The sequence below is a fragment of the Bradysia coprophila genome, unplaced genomic scaffold (assembly GCF_014529535.1).
Source record: "Bradysia coprophila strain Holo2 unplaced genomic scaffold, BU_Bcop_v1 contig_94, whole genome shotgun sequence".
Lineage (NCBI taxonomy): Eukaryota > Metazoa > Arthropoda > Insecta > Diptera > Sciaridae > Bradysia > Bradysia coprophila.
In genome coordinates, this window is record NW_023504022.1 from 3,631,178 (window position 1) to 3,657,174 (window position 25,997).

The 25,997-nt window shown below is 35.6% G+C and overlaps 1 protein-coding gene across 5 annotated transcripts in view; it reads left to right on the forward strand.

The window, feature by feature from the left end:
• LOC119084987 (latrophilin Cirl-like) overlaps window positions 1-25,997 on the forward strand; it is an 84,957-nt gene that overhangs the window by 42,806 nt on the left and 16,154 nt on the right. For all 5 annotated transcript variants that reach the window (XM_037195151.1, XM_037195153.1, XM_037195154.1 and 2 more), the window contains exon 3: window positions 12,379-12,505. In XM_037195151.1, the coding sequence (XP_037051046.1) occupies window positions 12,379-12,505 (127 nt within the window). The remainder of the gene's footprint in view (window positions 1-12,378; window positions 12,506-25,997) is intronic.

The following is a 25,997-nucleotide window of genomic DNA, read 5'->3' on the forward strand; positions in this document are numbered from 1 at the left end:
CACACTTTGCATGAAATCTATTTAACACTCACTCCTTCATTGACTAACTATAACTGACTGGCATCCCTATAAATACAACTTCGACTATAGTCTATGTCAATAATGTGCCATTGAGTGCTTGCAAATGGTTTCTCAGAACAATTGCAGCTTTGCAATTTAATCGTATACCTGTGGCATATAGCCATCCATCCATCTATATTTATATATATATTACCTACGTCGTTCTTCAACAGCGGCAACCACAGTATCGCTAAATTTCTAAGTAAAGTGTGTCACATTACCACTTAGTCATACTGTCAATAAGAAACACTTAGCAGAAGGACGAACAATCATCGATCAATCAGAACTTACTTCTGTGTGGATGTAGTAATTGACGCTGCTGCAATTAAGCAAATTAAAAAAAAAATGAAAAAGAAATTTTAGCCGTGTATAACAACGTAATGTAATTTATGACTTCCTGAGTAGCAACGGTAGCAACGAAAAAACATTATGTCACAACTATGACGTAGAAAAATGTGTTTCAGGATGAATAATTATGAGATGTTGTTCAGTTCCATACGATATTTGTTTACCACAGCATCGACTAATGAAAGCTAAAACAAATTGCATAAAAAAGGAAAATAATAATTCAATTCTGAGGTGGCTTTCAAGCATACACTTAACTGTAATGACTCTATATGGAATAGGCTCGAACTTATTTAAAGTTTTCCGAGGTTTTCGTTAAGTATGAGAAATATTATGCAACTAAAACCAGCCTCGGTTATCAGAGTTGTTAAGTAATAAAGTAAGTAAATAAAATGCGATGCTAATTGGCTTGTGGGGGAGACTTGCTGACATGCTAGTAATTGGTTTATACATTAAATCTGAATAGGTTTGCTTGAAATTTAGGGTTGTGAGACCTTAGTAACTTCAAAGTAACAGACCACCATGACATAACTTTGGGATAAAAATTAAAAGTCTCGTTTTCGTGTGTTTTCGGCTTCGCCTTGGATCAACAAAATTACTGAAATACTATTACATAACAAGGGATCAAACAATGAAAATTAGAGTTTTCGCGTGTATTTTCTTGATCCGAGACGAGGTGGAGGTCGCCAAACACACAAAGACGAGACTTTTCATTTTTATTACTTTTACTTTTCATCCCCAGGGTTGTAATAATCCACCTTCGGCACTAGGGATAAGAGCTCACTTATATTCGTGAAAACATTTTGTGGCGGACATCGTTAAAATACGATAAAATCGGCCTTGTTTCAGGAATTCAATGTTCCTCGCAGCCGAGACATCAAGTTGTTTTTAATTTATTTTTTACTGGTTTTAGCAAGATTAAAAAAGAACAGGTTAAGACAGCCACGAAGCTGGGTGACACCGAAATTGATAAACGTACTCAGTACAGATTGTGTGTGAAATCAACTTGAAGAAAATGGTTTTTAGGAAAATTCGGAATTTTGTTTTTGTTGTCAGAGTTGTCTTAACACGTTCTTTCAGTACCTTGGGTTTTTGAACATCATGAATAGATGAAGGTTAGCTTTCTTAGTGTATGTTTATTATGTAGGTGGGAGCACGAGTTTTCAGGGAGTAAAATGTATCAACGCATGTGTGCCAACTTGAAAAAAAAACCTACTGTTAAGGGTGGCGACTCGCTTGACGAACAAAATGATGCAAGAACGAACTCCTTGCTCTATTAAAAACGAAAATTTTTAAAGAATTTTCCAGCACAGAGAATCAGGTGCCATTTTTCATTTTATACAAACAACTTTGATATGAGAAATTGTTTTAAAAAAAAATTATTTTACTCGAAGCGATTCTCTCTCATGAATAAGTCTAGCACATAATGGCAGGCAGAAATTTGTTTCAAGCGATAATTGATAAAAGAGTTTGGAAAATCGGTGACAATGAAACATGAATTTCCATTAAAAAATTCTTCTCAGAAAAATATAATTTTCATTTTATCGATTGGGCTTTCTAATTTATTTTTTCACACCTACTGAACGATCCGAGATATCTGAAAATTAACGAGAAAACCACGACTGTGAATAACGTTTTTCATAATTTACATTGTAACTGGGTCGATTTTCCAACAAAAACGTTTTTAAATCGAGATTTAAATTGCTTTCTCCGAACATCGACGAAAACGTTCACCGGCGGAAGAATGGCTTTATATCTTCAATGAACCCCAAAATTTTAATCTCTCTCATACAAGCTCCCTTGCGGTGCGGTACTGGAATATTATACACATCATAATTGTAAAATTCTGATTTGATATTTCTCATGTTTTTTTTATTTATTATTTATATGCCGCGCTTATCGTGACCGTTGTCTTTCATTCAATTTTAATGCCATTCGAGTCTTCGTCGAACCGGGGTCGGAAGGGAGCAACTCATATATCATCGGGCTGATGAAATTTTCTCGATATTTATTAAAAGATAAATTTGCCCCGATAATAAGCTTTTTGTTTAGCATGGTTGATTGATGAAGCTTGATTTGATATTAATTAAAAATGTATGTGTGTGTGTGTTTGCTCCCACGTTAATTGATCTCGTTTTAGCAATGGATAGATTTATGTGAATTCTGTATCAATTTTGGTTTGGTTTGGGTTGCATTGAATTTATTTGAGATTTGTGTGAATGAAAGTTCGTACTCTCTCTCTCTCTCTCTCTCTCTCTCTGTCTCTGTATATATATCTTCGATCCGACACAAAATGTTTTAATAATGACTGCGATTGATTGGAGAAAGTCTAATAACTTCATGACCGATAAAAGCAATTATAAAAAAATCATTTTTTTTTTCGAAGAGAAACATTTTTGCTGTCAAAGCGAAACCACAAATAGTATCAGTTTGTTGTCGGTATGGTCTATGGTAATGATAAAATTGCTATCGGTTTGGCAAAATGTTCACACCGGATGTATACATTCTTTAAAGTGATTCCACATAAAGTGTTCCCATCTGGAATATTTAGGAGATTCTACCATGGGAAACGTATTTCCATTATCGTTAAAAAAGAATTTTTTCTCTCTCTCTCTCTGTGTATGCTCTGGTGGTAAATGAACTATTTCGCAGATAAACTACCCGACCCTTAAAAAATATACCAGACGATATACCAGCTTCTAACGACTGTCCAGCATCATTATTTTATAATATTACCAAACAAACTACCCCGGTTGAATCATAATGAAGCTATAATGCACACACGGATGTTTATGTGGAACATATATATGTGTCATTGTGCATACAATACACATTTTCGAAGCCCATGCATAATGTTAAAATGTATTTACATGTGGTATATGTCATAGTTACAAAATAAACATCGTAACACGCGGTCTCTGTTTATTTTATTTAAAGTTTTAAAATGAGAATGAAATTGTGCTTGAACCCCGGGCACGGCATTGTGTACGTACAATATTTTAACGTAAAAAGAAACATCTTTAACGTAACGAATATTCTATTTTGTTGTTGAAAAATAAATAAAATTATTTTTTTTTGGTGGAATTGTTTAATGTCTAAGAACTCATTTAAAATAAATTAATTTTACGACCGCGCAGTGAAGAAAAATTATTATTAACAAACATTATACACAGCAAAGGCTTTCCTTCCTCTTCCTCTTGTTCCTCTACTCGACATTCTTTTTGAATTTTTATGTTTAATAAACTTGTAAACGAAAGACGATAGAGAGAATGACTTCACTAAACAGGTAATAAAACACACCAGTGCAAAACTCTCAATGATATTCAAGTTTTTTTTTTGTGTTTGTGTTGTTCGTTGTTTTCGTTCAGTTCGTTTTCATTTATTGTTCACGGTTTAATCGATTTCATGAATTTGCATGGAGATCTTTTCAATCCGCATTCTAACAATTAACATAAAATCAGTGAACCTTTGTTTGTGTTTTATGCGGTTTTCTTTCACCGCCACACCATCAAATTTATATCTATTTTTTGTACAAACGATGGTCTTGTACTCATTGCCCAATGTTCGGCGTGGTCTTTTTTTCTTCATAGCTTCACAACAAACATTGTGACTAAGTAGAAATCATGACTGTTACTTGACTTTTAATTTGCATTTAGTTTTTACGAAATGTGGTATCGAATTTTGTAATTTTGCTGTTTAGATTGAAAATGGTAACGCTTCGTTCACGAATTTCCGAAATTCAATCGGTAAGATCGGCTAGATTTGCAATACGTTTCTATTAACTGAAAGCTGTTGCAGTTATAATTCATGCAAATAATTGCAAGTGTTCTCAATTTGGATCTGCATTGAATTTAATCAGGTTCGGACTGACAACTCAAAAGCCCTTCGGGCGTTGATTGACGAAAATTTGTAGAATGACAAACAAATAAAATCAAAAAACCCTTCGGATATCGCCCGAATGCCTACAGGGCCAGTCATTTCTGATCTTAGGCTTGTTAGGGAGGTATTATTAGTAGCTTTTGATTGACATCCAATTTGACGATATTCGTCACTGTATAACTGGACCTAAAGTATAATTTTCGGATATTTTGCCTTAAACGTCCACAGGGAAGTCGAAGCATAGCAAGATGTAGCTACTGAAATTACCTTTCGATTGAAATGGAAATGGTTTTCGTATTTTGAAAATATTTTTGACTTTGGGCCAGTTACGACGTTTTGGTTATCGGACTTCTTATACAACAAAAAATAGAAGCACGAAAATTGGTTGATTCTTCCCGGTCGTTTTTTCTGATTTTTGAAACACTGTGAGCCGCCATGCCATCAACCAGGAAGCTGTTTTGAAAGTGTTTTGAACGGTTCATCCACTACCCGTGACGAGACATTTTACTTCATAGAGTGTTATGATCGAAACGAGACGACCGAATACCAGTTAATTATAGCTTGCCTTGGGGTACTTGTCAAGATATTTGCTTCTCTATCATCATAACACTCTATAGTTAAATAGGGTTCCCATTCGTCCTCTTTTTAGAGGACATGTCCTCTTTTTTCGTCTCGTTCTTCTTTTTTACAAAAATTCTAAGAACATCACTTTTTTGATGAAAACGTCCTCTTTGTCCTCTTTTTTCAGGTCTTCTTTTTTTTAAGTAAATTTAATACCTAAAAAACGAAAAATTTTCGCTGCGCTGCATTAACTAATCATCTTCTCTGTCAGAGAATCTCTAAAAGGTAATACAACAAACTCTTTACATCAAAAAAAATTCGCTCGCTCCGCTCGCATTCTTTACCTAATTCTTTCCTTACATTAAAACAAAAGTTAGTAATTTTACAAGAAAGAAAGTAGTGTATCGTTGTGTGAAATACCAAAGATCACGCAATGATAAGGTAAAACGAATTCTGTATTCAGGTAATATGTAATGCATGTTATCACTGAGAAGGAATCCAAAAGAATATCAGGACTATTTCAGTGCATATTGCACAAAGCATTTTTGAATTTTTTCAGCATGAACTGTGGTGTAAATTACACAATAGTTGCACAAAGTGAATGTACAGTCGTTGTAATTCCGCGTCAGAAATTCACTTTTCGTCCTCTTTTTGAATGTAAAGACGTCCTCTTTTTGTCCTCTTTTTTGACGCCGAAATGTCCTCTTTTTCAAAATTGAAAAATGGGAACCCTAAGTTAAAGTAGTTCGCTAACTGGCCAGACTAAGCAAAAACATTCACTTGGGCTTCTCACCTAAGAGAGGAAATTTCGAACAAAATTACGTAAAATATGTGGTCCCGACGAAAGCGAAAAAGCGTCAACGCATACATGTATTGGTGTAAACGTATATAGTGTTCAAAGAGAATGTCAAAAAGAGTGTTCACCCATCGAGCTCAGTTAAATTAACTGGTTTTTTTCCTAGTTAACTGGACTTTTACATACAAATTTTGACGTATCACCCAACGGAACCAGTTAATTTTTCTCTCTTTTACGCTCTTTGAACACTGTATACGAAATGTGTATCTTTTACAAACTGATGTTGGGACCATATTTCGTCGTACAATTTTCCTCTCTAGGTATAATTACTCTAAGCTTCTGACCCATTGTGACCGGTGTTTCGTAATAGATATTTCAAACCCTAAATGGCATAGTAACAGATTTTACTCACTTCGAACCATTTGTATTTTCGGTAAGCTTTGACTAACGTCTCTGTTGTTTCAATTTTTTTAATTCGAATTCGATTGGACATTTACAATCATAAACCAGATTTTTTCCAACAATTTCTATGGATGACAAATAGTGAAATGTACCTTTGGTGCAATTAGCTTTTCCGAGAATTTTTCTCCGATTCATTTTGGTGCCAGTTTATGAAAGCTCGTCCAGATTGTTCCAACCCATACAAAATAATGCAATTTTTCAAACAACATTTAATTCATTTTGTTATCCCATTGTTCTCACAAATATTTGAAGAAAAAAGCCGTACATTGTCAGCAAACTGTTAGTTCTGTTGACAAACCCAAATTACACAATTGAAATATCCCCATACAAGTGCTTTCGATTGCGAATGAAATGTGTCTCTGTACTGTACAACCATTTTTCGTTTATATATAATTTTAATATCAAACCGGAGAGACATCCAACTTATAACTTATATACACGACACACACAAAGTGCGTTCCAATTTCCAAACTGCATAATAAAATGATAACTTGTTTTTGTTTATTTGAATTTAATTTTTATCGTTTACTGTTTTCTGTCATTTTCGTTGGGTTCGTCGTTATTATAAGACATTTACCTCACATTCGGTTCAAGAATGTGTATTATATGTACGACAGAGATTAAGATAATATTTTGGAAATTTATGTTCTTTAAATGACTGAAGTGCATTAAAATGTTGAAAAATAAATATTTTGTGCCATCAATTTTGAGGATATAATTAGTTTTATAGATTATATGGGTAGGTGTATTGACTGCACTGTCTGGATCCATGATTTATTTTGACAACTTATTGAAGACCACAATGTGAGTAATTTTTGGTGATACTATCGTTTGCTGACATTTTCAACCGAAAATATTTTTAGTTAGAATCGGTGTAATTAGAGGACCAATGGAATTTTTTTGGATATTCACCATAACTATATCGCTTGCTTCTTAACGTTCCAACCATTACTATAATACGCATATGTTTGTTCAAGTTGTGTGCACCTGTCGTTCATTTTTCAAATTTTGATTGCAAGTCAGATTGAATTAATTTTATCGTTCAAATTAATTTGGAGAAGACATAACCCGAATATTTTAACGAATATTAATTTCGTGAAGTCTGTGCCTTTGAGGTCACCGAAGAAGATATCTCTTTTTTTCCACATTTTACTTTCGTTTCTTAGGTCAGTTCCTAGGCAGTAGCAAATGCCACACACGACACAATTACAATGGTAATCCCTGTAAATCACGGTGATTCAATCACCTCATTTGATGTTTGAACAAACATGTGATGCACGCATTGTGGTTACGGATAGCCTTAGGTCGCAACACCATTAAATCAGTCTCGAAAAACCATTAGTTGTGTTGGCTAAATCATTCTCGAATTGTTTTCGTTCCGATGAACTAGACTGTAAACCAAAGTTAAATAGAGAAAAAAATCAATTTGGTTAGCGTTTCGGGCACTTCAAGTTCAAGCAAAGTTAGTGGCAGATATAATTGGTGTGTTTTTACGTACCAAGTAAAGATTCATCTCTTCAATTTTCTTCTCAGTCCATTTGTTGGGGGGCGATGGTAGCGTACGTATACGTATACGTTCTATACGAGATAAGAAACATTTGTGTATAGATGAAGGGTTGAGAAGACGTGGAAGAATAAAACTTTACTTATGGTCGTTGGGTACGAGAATCGGAAAGGTTGTCTCGTATTTCTAAGAAAAAGTTGTTGAATAAAGTTCGTCACATTTTCTCTTCTGATTTCACACCTTTTCATCTATGGTACGTTGATAAACCAACGGGTTCCAAATCTTCCTTTTCACAAAAAATTGCTTTTTCAATCTTTTATACGGGAACGGAGTAGTTGCCGAATCTATTGCGTCTTTTGTTACAAGTAAATATTTTGTGGGTGTAAAATACAGTGAAAGTCAACCAAACTTATAAGGAAATTTATATCAGCTGTTTCACCAGTCAACGACATCGTTTACACTAGGTCTAGTGTCACACATGAGTGTGATAGACTCGTATATAAACCGTATTCTTGCATGAGTGGACCAGCTCAATGGTTCAAAGAAATTTATTAATCAAAACCATTCAATAAGCTTAACAGAGCAACAATCCGCGACAATAATCGAGATTCAACAGTCTTAACAAAAAAAAAAACAATTTAATTGAATGAAAATTCTGCTGCGGATAGCAAATAGTTCAAATTTTGTTGCTCAAACTCTGTTGCTGTCATTCTGCTCAAGGCCCGTTTCTCAAATTCTATTTCAAGCTTTTTAATTTTCTTTCATGCTTTCTGTTTTCTTTCTGTTCATTGGATTTCATGAAGTCCTTTTTCATTACTATTTTCCATACCAATTGCTAGGTTTAGTCGAGTCATTCTTCGCAGCAATAGTTCCACTGGAATATTTTTTATGTGCTCAGAAGCCCTAGAACCCTAAATCCTAGAAGCCAAAACCATTTTTTTAAACGAAGCTCGTGTTACTAGTGGTACATGATCAAAAACCGAAAACTTGCACTTTTCAGATTGAAATTTCTCGTACAACTACAATAAATTACAGGGTGTCATTAGAAAGTTAATTTTATGTTGTCTCGAGGCAAATAGGGTCTTATTGGGTTAAAAATTCATCCACACTGAGATATGTGCAGTTCCGCCGTTACCACGACTTGAATAAAAAGCCTTCTCCTGAGCTATCACTTGCGTTCTATACTTTGTCCACCAAATTCACAATTAGCGACAAATAGTTCAGTCTGGGCCCATAACCTGTGAAATTATCCATTTTATGAACAAAAACAAATACTTTAATCAATAAAGACCTCAAATTGTAATATCATCTTGAAAATAGATATTTTTATCTAGGTAGCTCTAGATTGGCGAGTAGATCGACCTCGATGCAAATCTCTTTCATCAACATTTCTTGTACAGGATCAAGCATGCCATATCGTTGGTATCGTTGTAAAGCTAAGGCCCCAGGCTATCACCTTATGAGCATTACATTGATATGCAATAATCCTACCAGAAATGTATAGAAGCGGCCAAAGTTTACCGAGGGTAGCCTAAGGGTACAATTTCTGAAAATGTAACAGAGAACTTCGATTCAAAAATATTTGTTTTGCTATTCGAAAGGGTTTGCAAAACTAGTCTAACATTTTCATTTAGAGGCTTCCTCAGTTACTTCGTATGGGAGATATCAGTCTTTCAACATGCTGAAATTTTGACTTTCAGTTGCTATTGCTCTATGAAGAAAATGTCGAGAGCAATAATTTTTACACTGCAAGTCTTAGAATTTGTCCCAATGTCAGTCTTAAGTCCTCAGTGTTTAACAAGCCCTGGCTGACCCGGATGCTGGTTCTCAGAAACAGCTCAGGGGATTTTGGTAAAACTTGCTTACTTGAATAGCACTTCGCTGCCCCAACTCACTTATGAAAAAACCCGGGACGTTAATTTACACTTTTATTTAAAGTTCGTTCAGCCCCACCGTGATGGCAATTGCATATTCCAACAACATGATCCTTAAGAGACAATTCATTACCTACGAAGATTCGTTCATTATCGATTTAATCGAATTCAGCAGAATAAACTAACTGTACCCAGGCAGCATCTGATGGTTGTTTTTTTTCTTCTTCAGACAATTCAATAAATGTAAACGAATATCAATTACGCGCTTGTTGTCTCTCTTATAGCTATAGCTCCATTTTCCCTTATTTTTATAATTTGTGTCTCATTATTTGAATAGAAGCACAACAAAGATTTTCTTCTTCTTTTTTTCTTCTTCCTGACGATATAAATTTAAAAATAATTCTGTGTAAGACTTTGTTTGCAAAAAGTATTTGTTCGAGCTTTTTTGCCTTGCAAAAGAAATAGCAAAAAAAAAAAACAAAAAACAAAATTGCTGAAACTAAAAAATAAAGAAATAAATTGAGCACTAACATTGGTACAAAATACAAGACTAAATTCTTTGAATTTCATCCGGGAAAATAAAAACTTTAAATAAATATATCCCGAATCCCGAAACGTTCCTATTCATATTTAACACACCAAAAAAAAAAAGAAGCGAAATGTTGAAATTGCTCTATTTTTCTTAAATACACACAATGTTTCACCGGAAATGGTTTATTATAATAAAAAAGGAATCCCAAGAATGTACAAAATAAAATGCTGCAATGTGGGGAAATGTGTGACGACAAGGCACGTTACGTGAAAAAGGGAAATGTGTTTTAATAGCGTAACAGAGCAGGGAAAATGAGTCTTTTTCGATTTCGTTGCCTTCTCTTGTTTTACAGGATGTACATTTTATGTGTGAATTGTGTCAGTCGTACAGGAATGTAATGGGAGGGTGCTTTTTCAGGTGTGTGTGTGTGTTTGGTTGTTCAGCAACGTAAATTTTCTTTTGTTGTTTTTTTACGGTTGTTGTTGCTAGTGATCTTGAATCCCGCACGTCTATGAGCTTTAACAGTTCAACAGTCACAATGTACCTTTCCCATTATATGAATGAAATAATAAAGTTTTGTTGTTACACAGTCCTGTGCTACACGATGGCTCTTCATATTAATAGACATTGCGCTGTATTTCTAGGGTACTGTATGCTGGGGGAAAACTTGAATTCCACTTCACAATTTGGATATTTAACTAAATTGGAAGTAAACTAAATATTTTCCGAGTTTTCCGAAGGACTGACGCTACATCCATGCATTATTAATGGAACGTAGTCGAGCTTTTTTTTCTTTTCAAAAAAAAGATGCTCAACGCTGATTTCGTCAGTGGAACAGTAATCAGGATCATCACTGAAAGTAAATCAGAGCTATTCAACGAATTAGATTAGTTCAACATAGCAATTCACTCCAAACATTTCTGTTATTGTCGTATGATGAGATGGATTCTTAGAAGGTATCGGCTGACACATTGGCATGCCATTCGGACGATATGTATAGTTCTAAAATTGGCATACCGATTCACATAATACCGATTGATATATGCAATGTTGACCTGTCCACATAGGTTTTGTTATTAATTCCGTTCAGCTAAGGAATTCCAACCAGCCGAACAAATATTATATTGTGAAGCGGCCAGTATACAATTCCATTCAACTGCTGATGGCATTATTTTGTCATGGCATCAGACGGAGCAATGAGGACATCAAAATCGAGAAAGAAAATTTATAGATATGTACCGACCCGATCAATATTTAATTAAATTTAAGCTCTTCCCTCTTCTTAGAAATTCTATACCCACAACCGTGCGGTTTATCAGTAATCCCTTTTAATCGCAAAATATTTGTTTTTAAATTAAATGGTGGCAGTGGCTGCCATTGTCGTGGCAATGGAACATTAGCGATGTGGATATAAATCATTACTGACGCAACAATTAAAGTCTAAGAGAAAAACGTTTACTTTTTCCGTGTACAGTGTTCTCGTTCCACTTGTTCGACCGACCGTACGCCCGTAATTTTTTTTTTCTTTTATTCTTTACCTCTCTAAATCGTCCATATTTGACTCATATCGGAATTGTGTGTTATCCCACTCGTGGAATCTCACGCATTTCCATTCGTTGCAAATTTTAGAAATTGTTGTTTTTCAATTTCGAGAACAGAGTCATCCAATTATATTTTCGTCGATACACCTTCAACGGCAAAAAAGACAACAAAATGAGACGAAGCAAAATAAAGGAAAAGAATTCTTTTTCGTCTTCGCCTAACCTGACTACACAAACACACAACGTTCGCCTTCCTTGTTATTATGTTCCATCGTATATACATTCCTATTATTCATACACAATTTAAGGAAATTCAAAGAAATGGAATTTCCTTATTTGCTTAATATAAATAAAAATGTTAAATGATGTATAACGGGGAAAATATTTTCCGAAAAAAGTGAAGAAAATTTCTTGTTAAAATCCGGGGCTCTTGAGAAAGTGTTGAACATTGTGACACATAAATATTTAATGGCATTAAGTGTGACTCCCGTTAACGATATTAATTTTGCGAAAATTTATTTAATGTCGGAACACCGTTGATTGTATCTGCTTTTAATCATAGGTAATGGAAATCGTTATTTACATTGTTTCCCATCCATCCCTTTTTCTCGGATAAAAGTTTTCGTCGTACGCTTTTTGTTTTCAACATTTGTATGGAATTGGAACAAGTTGCCGCGCTGTCTTCTTCCGCTAAATTCAAAAGAGCTGTAGAGACAAAATGTAGCAACAGAAACAATGGACCGACTGAGTCGTGTTGCCCCTAATTGAATCACTCTGTAATTTAATTTTAAAAATAAAAATTTATTTTTCTTTTCTATTTCCAGATTGCGATGTACAATCAGTGCCCTCATCGAAAGGGTACATTGCCCACCAAAAGGAATTTCATCAACACGTTCCTTCTACTTTGGGGGTTCTATTTCATACCAACATTGCCTCCCGTAACTGCAATTGGTGAGTAGAAAAAAAAGTTAAATCAGATTCGGAACGGGGATAAAACAAAAACTTTTTTTTCGCAATAATTTCCCATTCCTACACTTTCCTCGAAACATATAATACATTCGTTAGCAGCAGTAACTACTTTATAAAAACGATTTGGGTGTATGTCTGTCTGTGCAAACGTATTCTATTCCATAAGAACAATTTTCCCGTGATTTGCGACTCCATGAGAGCTAAGACTTTTCGATTGCCTCGAGCAATTCTTTCTGCATCCTCGGGGTTAATCACCGCAGGTAGCAATTGCTCGAAAATTATGATTTCTAGACAGTTTTCACATTTATTAATTTGACTGATACTCAGACTACGATAAAATGTTAAATTAAAATCGTAACGGCAGTTACGTTACTGTGACTTCGATTTGAATCCAATACTTCGTTATTCATATCGATTTACAATGCCAAGTAAAAGATAAGAGAAACCATTCGATACGTCTACATTGTCCCATGTCCCACACCGCAATAGTCAAATCAAATACTGGTGGTGCACTGGGTCTCCTCTCGCTGCGAGAATCTGATATGTGCGCTGCAATTTTTTTCGGGGAGAATGGAACGGAATTCCCAAGAGTGCTGTTTTTAATTCAGGAAGCAACACCGAATAACGTACACGATATGTGCATTAAAATTTATTTCTTTCTCGCTGTTGATGACAATGTTGAATTGTTGCACTGAGTCTCCGTAGTGACATGGCCATAATTTTTGCCAGAAAAACCGAGTACATTTGGTACGTTCACCCAACGATTTTATAGTTTCATTTCGTAGATGTCGTTGGATAAAGTGGAATCATGAAAAACTAGCACTCCTTCCATAGGTCCACTTCCACATCCGTTAGAACAGTTTTTCAGTTTTTCGTATAGGATCGTAGGAGGGAGTGTCGGATTTTTCCAATTTTAAACGTACATTAATCATACATTAGGTCCTGGTTGCAAGGTTACGGGATATTCATTCACAGCATTTATGGGAAAACGGGGAGAGAATGGTTATAGCTGCTACCTGTGTATTTAGGAATCTTCCAAATTATCAACCTCTCAGATCTACCTCAAACTATGCTAATAGTAATTCATCAAAGATTTCAATCGTACAGTGTTTGAGTGCTCGACAGTGATCTTTATTTCCAACAGTAATCCATGGACACTTCCAAGGACCCGAGTTTCAAACTCCGACAATATAAAAGTGCGAGAATTTCCATTTTTACTAGTTTCAGGTTCATGTGTTATCTAAGATATACATCGGAATGCATTATTTACCGTCAGAGGAGAGGGATTACGGCAACAACTATCTTTCCTCTATTCTATGTCAACTCTACCGATAGATTACGATTCACTATTTCACTGAAAGATGTCGCTGCAAGAATGCCAAAAGAATAACTGATAACTGTTTTGGAGCCGTGAGGTCATGTCTCATACGATGGCATTTTATTTGAATAAAATCTGTCGAGTAAAAAATTCTGTTGACATTGGCCTTGTTACAGCGACATCTTTTAATGAAATCGTAATCTACCGCACCGGTAGAGTGGACGTATGATAGAGGCAAGAGATTTGATGCCGTCATCCCTCTCCCATTAGCTAAAACTCGTATTCCTCTCAATCAATTTAATTTGTCTGTCTCCATTCAATTGCGTTCCGAAACATTTAGCAATGTTGTCAATCAGAATGTGGAAAGACGAGTTTGACACTTAAATGCTAAATGTCAATTGTTAGCATCCTACCCACTCAATCAACGACTGTATTAACTCCACATTCACTTATAATAGAGGAAGACCTGCATGCGGAAACATCTGTCTCTACACTTTGCAGTTTCAAATTGCATTTGCGAGACATTCGTCGTGTTGGTAAAGTAAGTGCAACTGACCTAACATTGTTGCGCTGGTATTTGCATACAGAAAATCGTAAACGATATCGCTGGGTGTAAGTACTGACCACAGAAGTCTAAAACCATAATAAAACGATATATTTCTGCAGTGCATCTGCTTGCGGGGTTCCGTCATATTTTCATAAATAAAGAAACATTCTTCTGTGGCTTCGATAATCCATAATATGGACGAAGGGACAGTTTAATGGGAATACCATTGGCTCGAATGTAAAGAAAACAGGTCAATCCGAAAAGCAATTAAAAAATTGATTCACTTTATAGCCATTAACTGAAAAGAATGATTGTTATATGACAACTAACTCCGACTGACGATGATTGGTGGGGTTGTATTACCGCGGTGTATGCCATATATGTTAGCATAGCATAGACTATGTACAATCTCGTAAAGTAAAAAATTGTTTTATTGAAAACGATAAACTAATGATCGAAAACATAAATTTTTCAATTTCATCCATTAGACATTGCATGTATAATCAACGGAATATTACCACACGTCTATGTCCCTCACATCACATTTCCATTTACAGGAGGAAAATATAGGAAAGCGACCGTCAAAAATTTAATAATAATTTTCCGAACTCAACTAAAATATAACAACGTTAATGTCTCCATCACAACATTTATATATGTACCGATGATGATGTGTGTATATATACATACAGTGTATCCCAACAACTAGCTTCACTCATATTTGAGCAAAAACTTCTACAATTTAACTCCCATCAAACAATTTTAGTTTTATATTTTGTTATTTATGAAGGGTTTTATTAATGGTTGAATGGCACAACGAACGGGAGAAGAGAGGAGGCGAAAAAAAAAGTGGAAGAAAAATTGTTTATGAAATTCTTAGTTGACTGTTCACATTGATGTTAATGGCTTTCACTGTTCCTTTCAACAATGAACAAATGTATTCGGAAACTTTAAAATTTATCAAAAGTTGTTGTTCGTTCTACATAAAGTTTAGATGTTTCGCCACACACAGTTCAATTCAATTTCATGTCGAACCACACACATCAATCCAATTAAATTTATTATTTTCCGAACCGATGATATCCCTGTGTGTTGTGTTGTGTATACATTGTATTATTTGCTTATGACTTTCCGAAAGTGTTTTCTCGTTCAAACATTTAGAATTATCATCACAATTTGGGGTCGCATCAAGAATAGCACAAAAATTCTCACTTCACATTCGTAAACAATGGCAAATATTGCTTATTGGGTCACAAAATCCGACGGGGATATTTTCATACCATAGCCGAATATGGGAAATATATGTGTGTAGGGGGGGAAACATTGTTTATTTTGTGTCTGTGTGTTATTTAGTTATTTAGGATTATTCGTCGCTGAAAACTTTCGATGAGAAATATATTTTGCCCGAGATAGAGTTATACAATTTTCTATAACGCTTGATATGGGGATTCGGTAAACAAAAATACGCTGCTGTGTAGATGCCCGACTATAGATAGACATGTCTTACCATTTTATGTGCACCGATCTAACCAGTGTGTTATATATGTGTTTTGATATACCTATAATACAGAAGATGCAGAGCCAAGAGTGAACGGTTGGTCGATGGGAGTATACACGACGATGGAGAGTGTTACATATTTGATATCTTCATGGGGTTTTAAATTTAAATTTTCACTTCAACCACTGAAATGTGGGGAGGTTTGTGGGCCGAGTTTTTTTTATTATTATCACAAACCATCTAATCGATGCGATGGAATGTATTTTGACCTGTCACATTTTAGGTCACACTCAAATAGTAGCCGAGCTACATCCACTTGAGGATGGATGCCCCGTTTTTCAATTACTTTTTTTTTCCTCTCCATAATAAACGTGCAATATTGGAAAAACAAAAAATAAAATGGAAATACTGCGGGCGTCATCGTTATTAAAATTTCTCCATATTACACTCGTGTGTCACCACTCGTATTGACAGTCTGTGTGCAACAAACTAAGTTTAACTAAATATTTGTTTGTGATATCAAAATATCGTTCATTTATGTGTGTATGAATGCTAAAAGTGCAGGAAAAGTTACAAATTAAACGTTTTAATGGGATTGCAAAATCATCGCGTTGTTAATTTGGAAAAAAAGGGCAATCAAATTGTCAACAGTTAATATGTGCTCAAATCAACGTTTTATGCACTTTACCTTTCATTTACGATTCGTAAAAAATTAGATTGCAATTTTGTCGGATATTTAAAATTCGACGGTCTCGATTATTGATCCAACAGCTATCACTATTTTTTGCAGTCCGTTAACAGTAGACAGAAAAAAGTTCGCTGTCCGAGAAAGAAACATTGAAAAAAAAGCTCCACCGGGCTTAAGGCCAGTTCATGGTCGCATATATCGCAAAAATGTATACGAGTATGAACTGGCCTTAAGGCCAGTTCATGGTCGCATATATCGCAAAAATGTATGCGAGTATGAACTGGCCTTAAGAACTATAAATAAAAGTTCCCGATGTCTTCACCCAAGAGATGCTCTTTAACCTCGTCTTTTCAGAAACGGCAAATCATTTTTATTAGTTATCCCCACTTAAAATCAATAGGCTTCAAAGACTCAGCAGATTTCGATAGATGTGGAGACATTGAAAAAGCATAACAATACTGGTATCAATGTCCGGCGTTTATTAAGAAACGCGTAAAATTCTTAAACAACTTTGACAGCAATTCATTCGAAACATACTCTCATGGTTTGGTTACATGAACAGTACGAACAAATTCTAAAAAAACAACCGCTCTAGAGGCCAAGGTGCTGTGGCTCATCCACTTAGTTATTAATATAGCAACAATGAAAAGCCACGAACCCTGTTATAGCCGTATGTAAAAAGAATGAAGTAGTAGATTTTGTGATAAACACTATGTGGTTCAAGCAAATGAAGTAATAGATTTTATAGTTATTATCCTTGTACTTGTCGTTCTCAAAAGGTTAAAGTAAATGGCGAAATCATGAGAATAATTTCAATGCCACAAGTGGCACAAAACCGAATTTTAACCGGTTACAGACGACTCTCATAGACTCCGACAGCAATAATAAACGACAGGCTCTGACTAATGAGGTCTTATATAGCAAAAAAAACATGTTCAAAACAAATGAAGTAAAAGATTTCTGAAATGAATCTCTGAAAATCTTCGATCAAATAAAATGAAGTAATAATCTAGTTTTTGTCTTTTTTGAGCACTATGGAACTCCCAAATAACATTTTTAAGGAAAGGTTTCCGCCTTAATGTTCCACACAAACCGATAAAAATACACAACCGAACAGAAAAAACTGGACGAACAAATATTTTAACGATTAAAATTTACCTCGAACGTTTTCGGGATCTATGAACCCATCTACAGGAGGTGATAAACCAAACTGTTGATCTCAAATTTATCAAATTGTCGTCAAGTTGATTGAATAAAGCCATCGTATACACCATCATGTACTCGTCACGAGCAATAAAATACACTTAAACAAAATATTTGAACAAACCACTATTGATCGGGGCTGGTCTGTCGTTCATCAAATTATCGGAAAACTTAAACATCAAAAACGATTCCCACGTATCAAGCAACCGGTCGTCGTTCACTTGCTTTCCTAATTCACTAACTTCTTTAGTGTTGTGATCAGCATTAACTTTGAAATGTTTCGCGACGGCAGACAACTCATTTTCATCACGAAACGCCGTTAAAAGTCCTTCACAATCATCACAGACGTATTTGCTTGATACGTGGGAATCGTTTTTCATGTTTAAACGTAACTCTGAACTTTAAATATAATTTTGTATGGATGTGGAGTCCTGTGGAGTGGACGCAAAAATGGCCATCGTGCTAAGATGTGCCTTTATGAAATGAATTCTAGTTGTTTATAGAAGTACTTTTTTAACAACAAACTGAACTGAGTTTGGAAATAAGCCACATGCCGGTTGTCAGTGATAGGAAATTTACATTCCGACGTGAATCGTTAACTTTGAGTTCAAGCCGAAAAAAAATTCCAGTACCTCCACTAGTTTCGTGAAGGGATCAAACCCAAGATTATAATGTTATCCACCATCGGAATTCCGATACATTGAATAAAGTGTCTTTGCATTTCCATTGTTTCACGCATCATCCGTTCAACAAAAAAAAATGCATTTTACATATGCCACACTTGGCGGATAACATGTGAAGAGTAATACGTAAACTTCAAGTGGTTTTTCTGTACCGAAAAAGTAACATAATTACTGTGTTGCGGAATACCATCATATTTGACGGGCTATTTACAAGTTATATGCTAAACCTACCATCAAAGTGATTTTAAAGGAAAATATTCAATTGCACACGATCCTTTTCATTATAATATACCCAATGTTTTACGTTATAATTTCCATGTGCATATGCAATGAACCGCAGTAGAGGTACCAAGATACACGCCCTTAATGATACCTTAATTATAAATATTGAGTGAAACATGCAAGCCAGCTATATATACGTTTCGTTTCGTTTTTTATTTTTTTATTCTCTTTTTTTGTGTTATTCCATTTGGATTATTTGGAAAGGCATGGAACTTATTGCCTGCACAGAGTGTATCAACCATACGTTTTTTTCTGTGTTGTGTTGCAAGAAAATGCATTTTGTATGGTTCACTTTGATGATAAAATTTACGTTTGTGTGTTCGGTAGGTTTTGTATCTGATTTTTTTTTTCTCTCGTCGCTGTTGTTGTTGCTGCTGTGTGTGTCACAAACGAAAGGGTTAAAACGTTCGTTTTTTTTTGTTAATTTTTATTTAAAAAGTTCGGTTGAAAATGCGCCGTAATTTAAATTAATAATTGTCGTCAGTGTCATGGTATAGCAAGGTGTTTCGGCTTTTTATTAATAACACAGTCTCTACGGAAACATTAATGCCGAATTCAAAATAACTCGCACATACTTTAAGATAAAAAAGGGACGCGACGATGTGGGACTGTTGTGTTGTATATATACGGATGCACAGAAGGCAGTAATTAGCTTAAAATGGTAAACATATTTTTGATGGTACTCTCTTCAGTCAATGATTTCTGTAATGTGAACCAAATAAATTGTCTCAGGACAGAGAAAAGCTCGCTTTTCCAGGTGCAATTCATGTTTTTTTCGGTGTGGTTCTACAACGATTGTGTTTATGAATTTAGGTATAATTACAAACAGCTAGCAACGAATTCCCATTAAGGTGTGATTACTGTGTGTTTAGGTAGTAAATTCTCCCGTTTTGTATAAATGCTAGTCAGAAAGTACTGGTGGTGCTTGTTAGTTGTCTGGAAAATAGTTTTCTACTCTACTTAATCCACTCATGCATAAACAAATCGTTTCTATTTTCACATTCTTCTTTCTATCAAAAACACACGTCTGTTCGGTTAGTAGTACGGACCGGCTATAAATGTTGTCTCAATTGAAATAAACCGGTAGATGAAGAGCTTCTGTAGTTTTAGTTAAATGTTCCAAAGTTTTAACGTAATCATTGCAGAGAACATTCCAAAAATATTGCACTTCAACTCCGAAAATTTCGAGCAGATCCACAAGCTTCACATCAAACGAAATGGTTATACGAAAAATTTCACTTTGATTTCAAGGGCTCCCTAACCGAGGCTCCAACTGACAAACGTAGAATTTCTTATTCGCAAATTTACCTCTGCTCAATTTTACGTATAACAATTTCGAATGATAAAATTGCCGTAATTCCGCTGCGAACGAAATGCCACACCGCAGCTTACGGTTGAGTTTTTCTGAATAAGAAAAGAATTCACCGAAACCATTAAAATTTGTGACGAAAATTCATTTTTTTTCTTCAAAAATTCCAACAATTTGAAGACGAATGGAGCGCATTGTGCAACACATTTGAAATATATTGCCGTTGAGATAGCGAACCATAAAAATGTTGAGTGTTTTCCCAATAACTTCAATATCGATACGCTTTGCAATCCATCCATTTGAACAACGGAATTGGAAAGCTTACAATGTTATCAGCACTGTACGCTTTTCTTCTGTGGATTCGAATTTTTTTGCTTCGGTGAAATGTCTTGTCGTTTAATTTATCTTCCATTCGCTTCCATTCATCATACGATTGATTTTCATGATATTTTGGTTTCTACGGAGAGTTACGACCGTCTCATATTCTGTTGCAGATTGGCAATAATGCGAAATGATAAACTTCTGTCGTGGGATGGAGAGAAGAGAGAGGATAGCTTTCAATCACTTACGAAAAGTCTGGATATCCTTTTTGAAGATTTAACCTACGTTGCATCAAAGAATGAAGTTTCAGAGCATAAAAGTAATGAACTTTGCTATCAAGCTGACGAACAATTTCTTTCAGGCGCTGGCTGATGTGATTGAGAAACATTTTGGTGTGTAAAGTCAATTCTATCGTTTGTTAAGTGTACTTTTTTTAATCAAATTTCGTCTTGTCCCGGATCCTTCTACGTTTGAGTTTTTAGCGTTCTAACGGTAATTGTGAGGGAAAACATAGCTGGACATTTTTACACTGTTAATATAGTCTCGGAAACGATGCTATCGTTCAAAAACGTCGCCTTTTGAACGTTAATATCGTTTTAGAAGATAATATCGCTTTTTGAACGATAATTTGTCCAACAAAACGATAATTATCTTTGAGCAGAGCAATTTTTTTCAAGGACGCAGACTGCTACAACCGAAATGGAGATAACTTTCCTTTTAAGAATTGTTCCAAAAAACGATATTATCGTTCAAAAGACATTAGATATTATCGTCCTTGGTGAAACATTTTCGAACGATAAACGATAATACCGTTCCTGACGATATTGATCGTGTGGAACTGTCACCTCTCGTTTGAAAGGAGAGGCGACAATTCTAATAATAGAGCAAGGTGTCCTCTTGTAAGCTTTTTTTACCACTGCAACATGCTGTCAGTTAGTAAAACAAAGTCAAAAATAGTTAAGAAAAATCGTATTGGTGCGAACAACGACACCAAATGACACACGTTTACGATTCGTCTGCGTGCCTATAGAAGCTTAGCATCAACACATTTTCTTCGTTCATTTTATAATATATTTTTGTGAATGTAACATGCGGGAACACTGACCATTTCTCGAACTATAAATTGAAGATTTTTTTTTATTGTTTTTCTATTTCTGCTGTGCGATATTTCATGCTGGAATCACACAAATATTCCATTCATGTTACATCCAAAGCCAAGAAAAACTATATTCGTTACAAACACTGATGTTGATTTATTATTAGACTCTTTTTGCTGCAGACAAATGTATTATATCTGCGCACTTTCTAATTTATCCAGCCAGCCACTTATAATCCATCTCATTTTTACAACAAATTATTTCCAATAATTATACCGGCAAAAGTGATTCATTACGATCAAGACTTTTGCTCCATTCCACAATAAATGCATTTCTTTCCCTCCGAACACTTTACTTACATTAATTCACAAAAGATTTGACCCATTGCAATTTATCCGAGTAGTTCAAGCACCTTTGAGGTGTGAATTTCGTATTATAATATTGAGAGCTATAGCACATCAATATTACACGATTGTACGTACGTACATCTCTCTCAATATCATACATATCTTCTCTGGCTCATGGAAATAAATTATATAAATCTTACAGCGAGAACCCCTTTTCTATTCCGAGTTCTATTTTGACTGCAATATATGGAGGACGACATATATCTACTCTCCTACCTACATTTGACTATACATATATATTTATACATTTGTGAATGTATACCAACGTATGTACCATGTAGTACGTACATGAGAGAAACTTCTATATATTCCCAGTAACAAAACGAAAATTGGGAATGGGTGAATTGTAGGAATAAACGGCGAAATTGGGAATTCCATTTTCTTTGGATGTAAAGTGAGGGTGGAAGAAAACGCTTTAGATAAGTGTATGCCCATTTATATGTGTAACAATGTAAGAGAAATACAAACGTTTTTACGAAATTCACATGAAGAAGTTAAGTGTACCGCTACCGGCGACTTAAAAAAGAAACGAATGCACACAGGGTAACATTTTCGTTTCGTTGTAAAATTCGTTTCGAATACAACAACAACAACAAAAATTGGTAAAAAAGGTAAAATCGATGAGAATATTTCGGAATTTTTTTTTTTTCTTCTTCTGTAAATCAATTTTACATATAACCAAACGCTCGGATCAGTCGCAACATTATGCCGGTGGTGAATGCTTTTACGAATTTTATTTCTCATTTCCTTTTTCGATATTGCAATTCAATTTGTTCATTTCAATAAATTCAATTTTGTCTTGTCGCTAAGTTACTCTATCCGCCCATCCATTCTTCAATGAACCGGGAAAACGTTGAAAAGGAAATTCTCACCCAGCCGGTATCTGTTGCTAGTATCAACACACGAACGTGGATATTTCATCGTTTCCTTTCTGTTGCACTTTCTCCGTGTGGTCCATTCCATAATATCAATTGTTTTTGTTGTTATCTTATTTTGGATTCGTTTCTCGTTGCCCGTGCATTTATCACGGTGACAAGTGGAGCGAACAGACAATTTTTGTCACGACGATAAATCTTTCTTTTCCACTAAAATTTTCTCTCAAGATTTTAACTTCTCTAAAAAAAAATTTTGACAGAAACTATCGATAATGCTAACGAGAAAACTGACTTTCAAAATTTATCAAATTATTTGTTTGGAAGCTTTGGCAAACTTGTCAGCGTGAGTTGTATGTTTTCATACTTAATATGGATCTCCAAAGGAATTGAATTTTTTTTTGTTCATCAGACGAAAATAGTTTGAATTATCACCAGCACTTTAAGTGCAATCATTCCTTGGCTTAAAATGCAAACACTGCACAAACCTTCTGTGTGGAAGCGATAAAATCCCACAATTGTTGGTGTAATGTTATTGAGAGTTGCGTAGTTAGTATAGATGGGTAGGGGAACTTCCCTGGCACCTAAGCCTCTAGTTGGCCTGTTGTGCGTACACAAGAGAGTTGCGTAGCTCGCAGAGCTTTTTTTCAGGAATATCAGCCAATAGTGCAGGTATTTGCGTAACTCCATGAGCCCCAACTTTTTTTTCTCTCTGTTCCATGTTGTTTGCCACGAAAAGTTGTGAAGCAAAAACGTTTTCCGGAAATTGGAAAATTGTTTTTCCAACCGGAAAGGCCACTCATCTGAAAACATTCAAAATCGAATATCTCCGATAATACAAAACATCTTTTTGAAAAATTTCTTTTGGAGGAATCGGAAAAGGAGTCGGTATTAGGGTTCCCCGAAATATTGTCCCGGAAGATTTATCAACGTTGATGCCCTTGCCGATCTTCCATAAAAGTGGTGTCATTCGAAAGCTACATTCAAGTACTTCTAATTTCTGGTTCCCGGTCGGGAGATATGACCTGAGAAAGTCATGCATGTCCTAATAAGAATATCTGTAAGTTTTTTCCAGATCAATAAAAGACATGTAGCTACGATTTGGGATTGGGATACTAGTTGCAGTGTTTCTTGCACAGAAATTTCGTCCCTGCTTTCCTTCTCATTTTATGGTCCCGTTCCTCATGGAGTAACTCATCCAATCCTGCCGTTACTGCTACTTCTTTGTTCCAGACACTCGACATTTCTTACGCTTTTGACGATTTTTTCGGCTAACATTCAGACTTTTAAAAAGTCTGAAGTCACCAGACGTCAGTTCCTTAAAATAAGTGACATTTTCACGGTCCACTGTCTTCCCTATCCTAGAAATATATAACGGGAAGGGTCCGAGGGAACCAGAAATCAGAAGTGCTTGAATGTAATTTTTGAAAAGTGGTGTCTTTTTTGAAAAATGTATCGGAAATGGCCAGAGAAAATCACTTTAAGAGTGATATCGCCAAAACTTGAACCAATTTCAAAACAACGGCTCAGCGATCCGGGCAAGCTATAGCTCGTTTGAATCGTCTTTCAATTCTGAGAAATAGGGATCTTTTACTTTTTCTGTTAGTTTCCCATTTTCGGAGTGAACTCGTGAAAGTAATAGCATGTCAATGGGTCGTGAAAACAGTAGCTGGGAACGGTCGTGACCTCTTGTGAAGTACAAATTACATCTTGGGTGACCATTTATTGACTGTAAATGAACGATGCGCATCTCTGCTTTACAATAAGCCCATATTCGGTGCAAACAATTGAGTTTCTGTTCATTTTGTGAAGTCAAAGAAATGAGGTTTTCCACCTACTACGAAGTAGGAGGAAAGCAACATTTTCAAGGCCAATGATCACTCGGTTCAGGACAATTTCGCGCTGAACATGTAATTTTGATTTAGTTTATTTCATTCCCATCGCTCCAGTCTGTTTGAAGACCAAAAACAAGTTGAAAACACTGAAAAATATGGGTCTACTGGAGCGACATTTTACTTCGACTAACTTTGTGGCTTGCAACACAATTTTTCTGGGGTGTATTATACGTGGAACGAAAGAGGGTAAGTCCAGCTACAACACCCTATAGTCAGTTCAGCGGAAAAGTTCTGTTGCAAGCCAGCAGCACTGTCCAAACATTCACCATTTTTTGAGTCATAAGTCCAGAACGGGTGGCTATCCTTACCGATGATTATACTCGTTTTGAAGGTCTGCCAGAGGCCTATATTCCTACAACATTTCACATTTTAGAAAGATTTCTATCTCGAGCTATCACCGAAAAACTGTTTTCACGACCCATTGACATGCTATTACTTTCACGAGTTCACTCCGAAAATGGGAAACTAACAGAAAAAGTAAAAGATCCCTATTTCTCAGAATTGAAAGACGATTCAAACGAGCTAAAGCTTGCCCGGATCGCCGAACCATGGTATTCATTTTCACCAAAATTGGTTCAAGTTTTGGCGATATCACTCTTAAGAGTGATATCGCCAAATCTTCAGGTGATTTTTTTAACTTTGGAAACAAGCGGTCGCCGATTTTAATGAGTGATAGCTCGTTGGATTCGTCTTTCAATTCTAGGAAACACGTGTCTTTCACTTTTTCTTTAAAAAAATTGTTTTCTTTGAAAAGCGCTCAAAAGTGAAGACATGTCAGAGGGTACCGAAAACAGTTTTTCGGCAATAACTCAAGAAAAAATTATTTTAAATGGTTGTAATGTTGTACGATTGTCGGCCTTGAAAAGACCTACAGGTGGAGTATACGCACCGCTTGGTGCTAGTTGATCCACTAGAGTTATGACTAAAAATATAGTGAATGTTTCTGTTTCTGCAGCTTCAATGTACCACGGAGCTGAGTATGGGGTGTTGTAGCTGGCCTCACCCACTATCGTTGCACATATAAGTACTTTTGGGCTGCAAGCCTACAGAAGTCTTGAAAAAAAAGTTTGTGCCAAAATGTAGATTTTTTCCTTCTGTCTGAGGGCCCAACTGCCAGAACAGCGTCTGGAACGGTGAAAAAATCTGCATTTTGGCACCAACTTTTTTTTCAAGACTTCTGTAGGCTTGCAGCCCAAAAGTACTGGGTTCATTTATATGTGCAACGATAGTGGGTGAGGCCAGCTACAACACCCCATACTCAGTTCCGTGGTACATCGAAGCTGCAGAGAAGGCGGACTCTCCGAACATTCACTTTATTTCTAGTCATAACTCTAGTGGATCAACTAGCACCAAG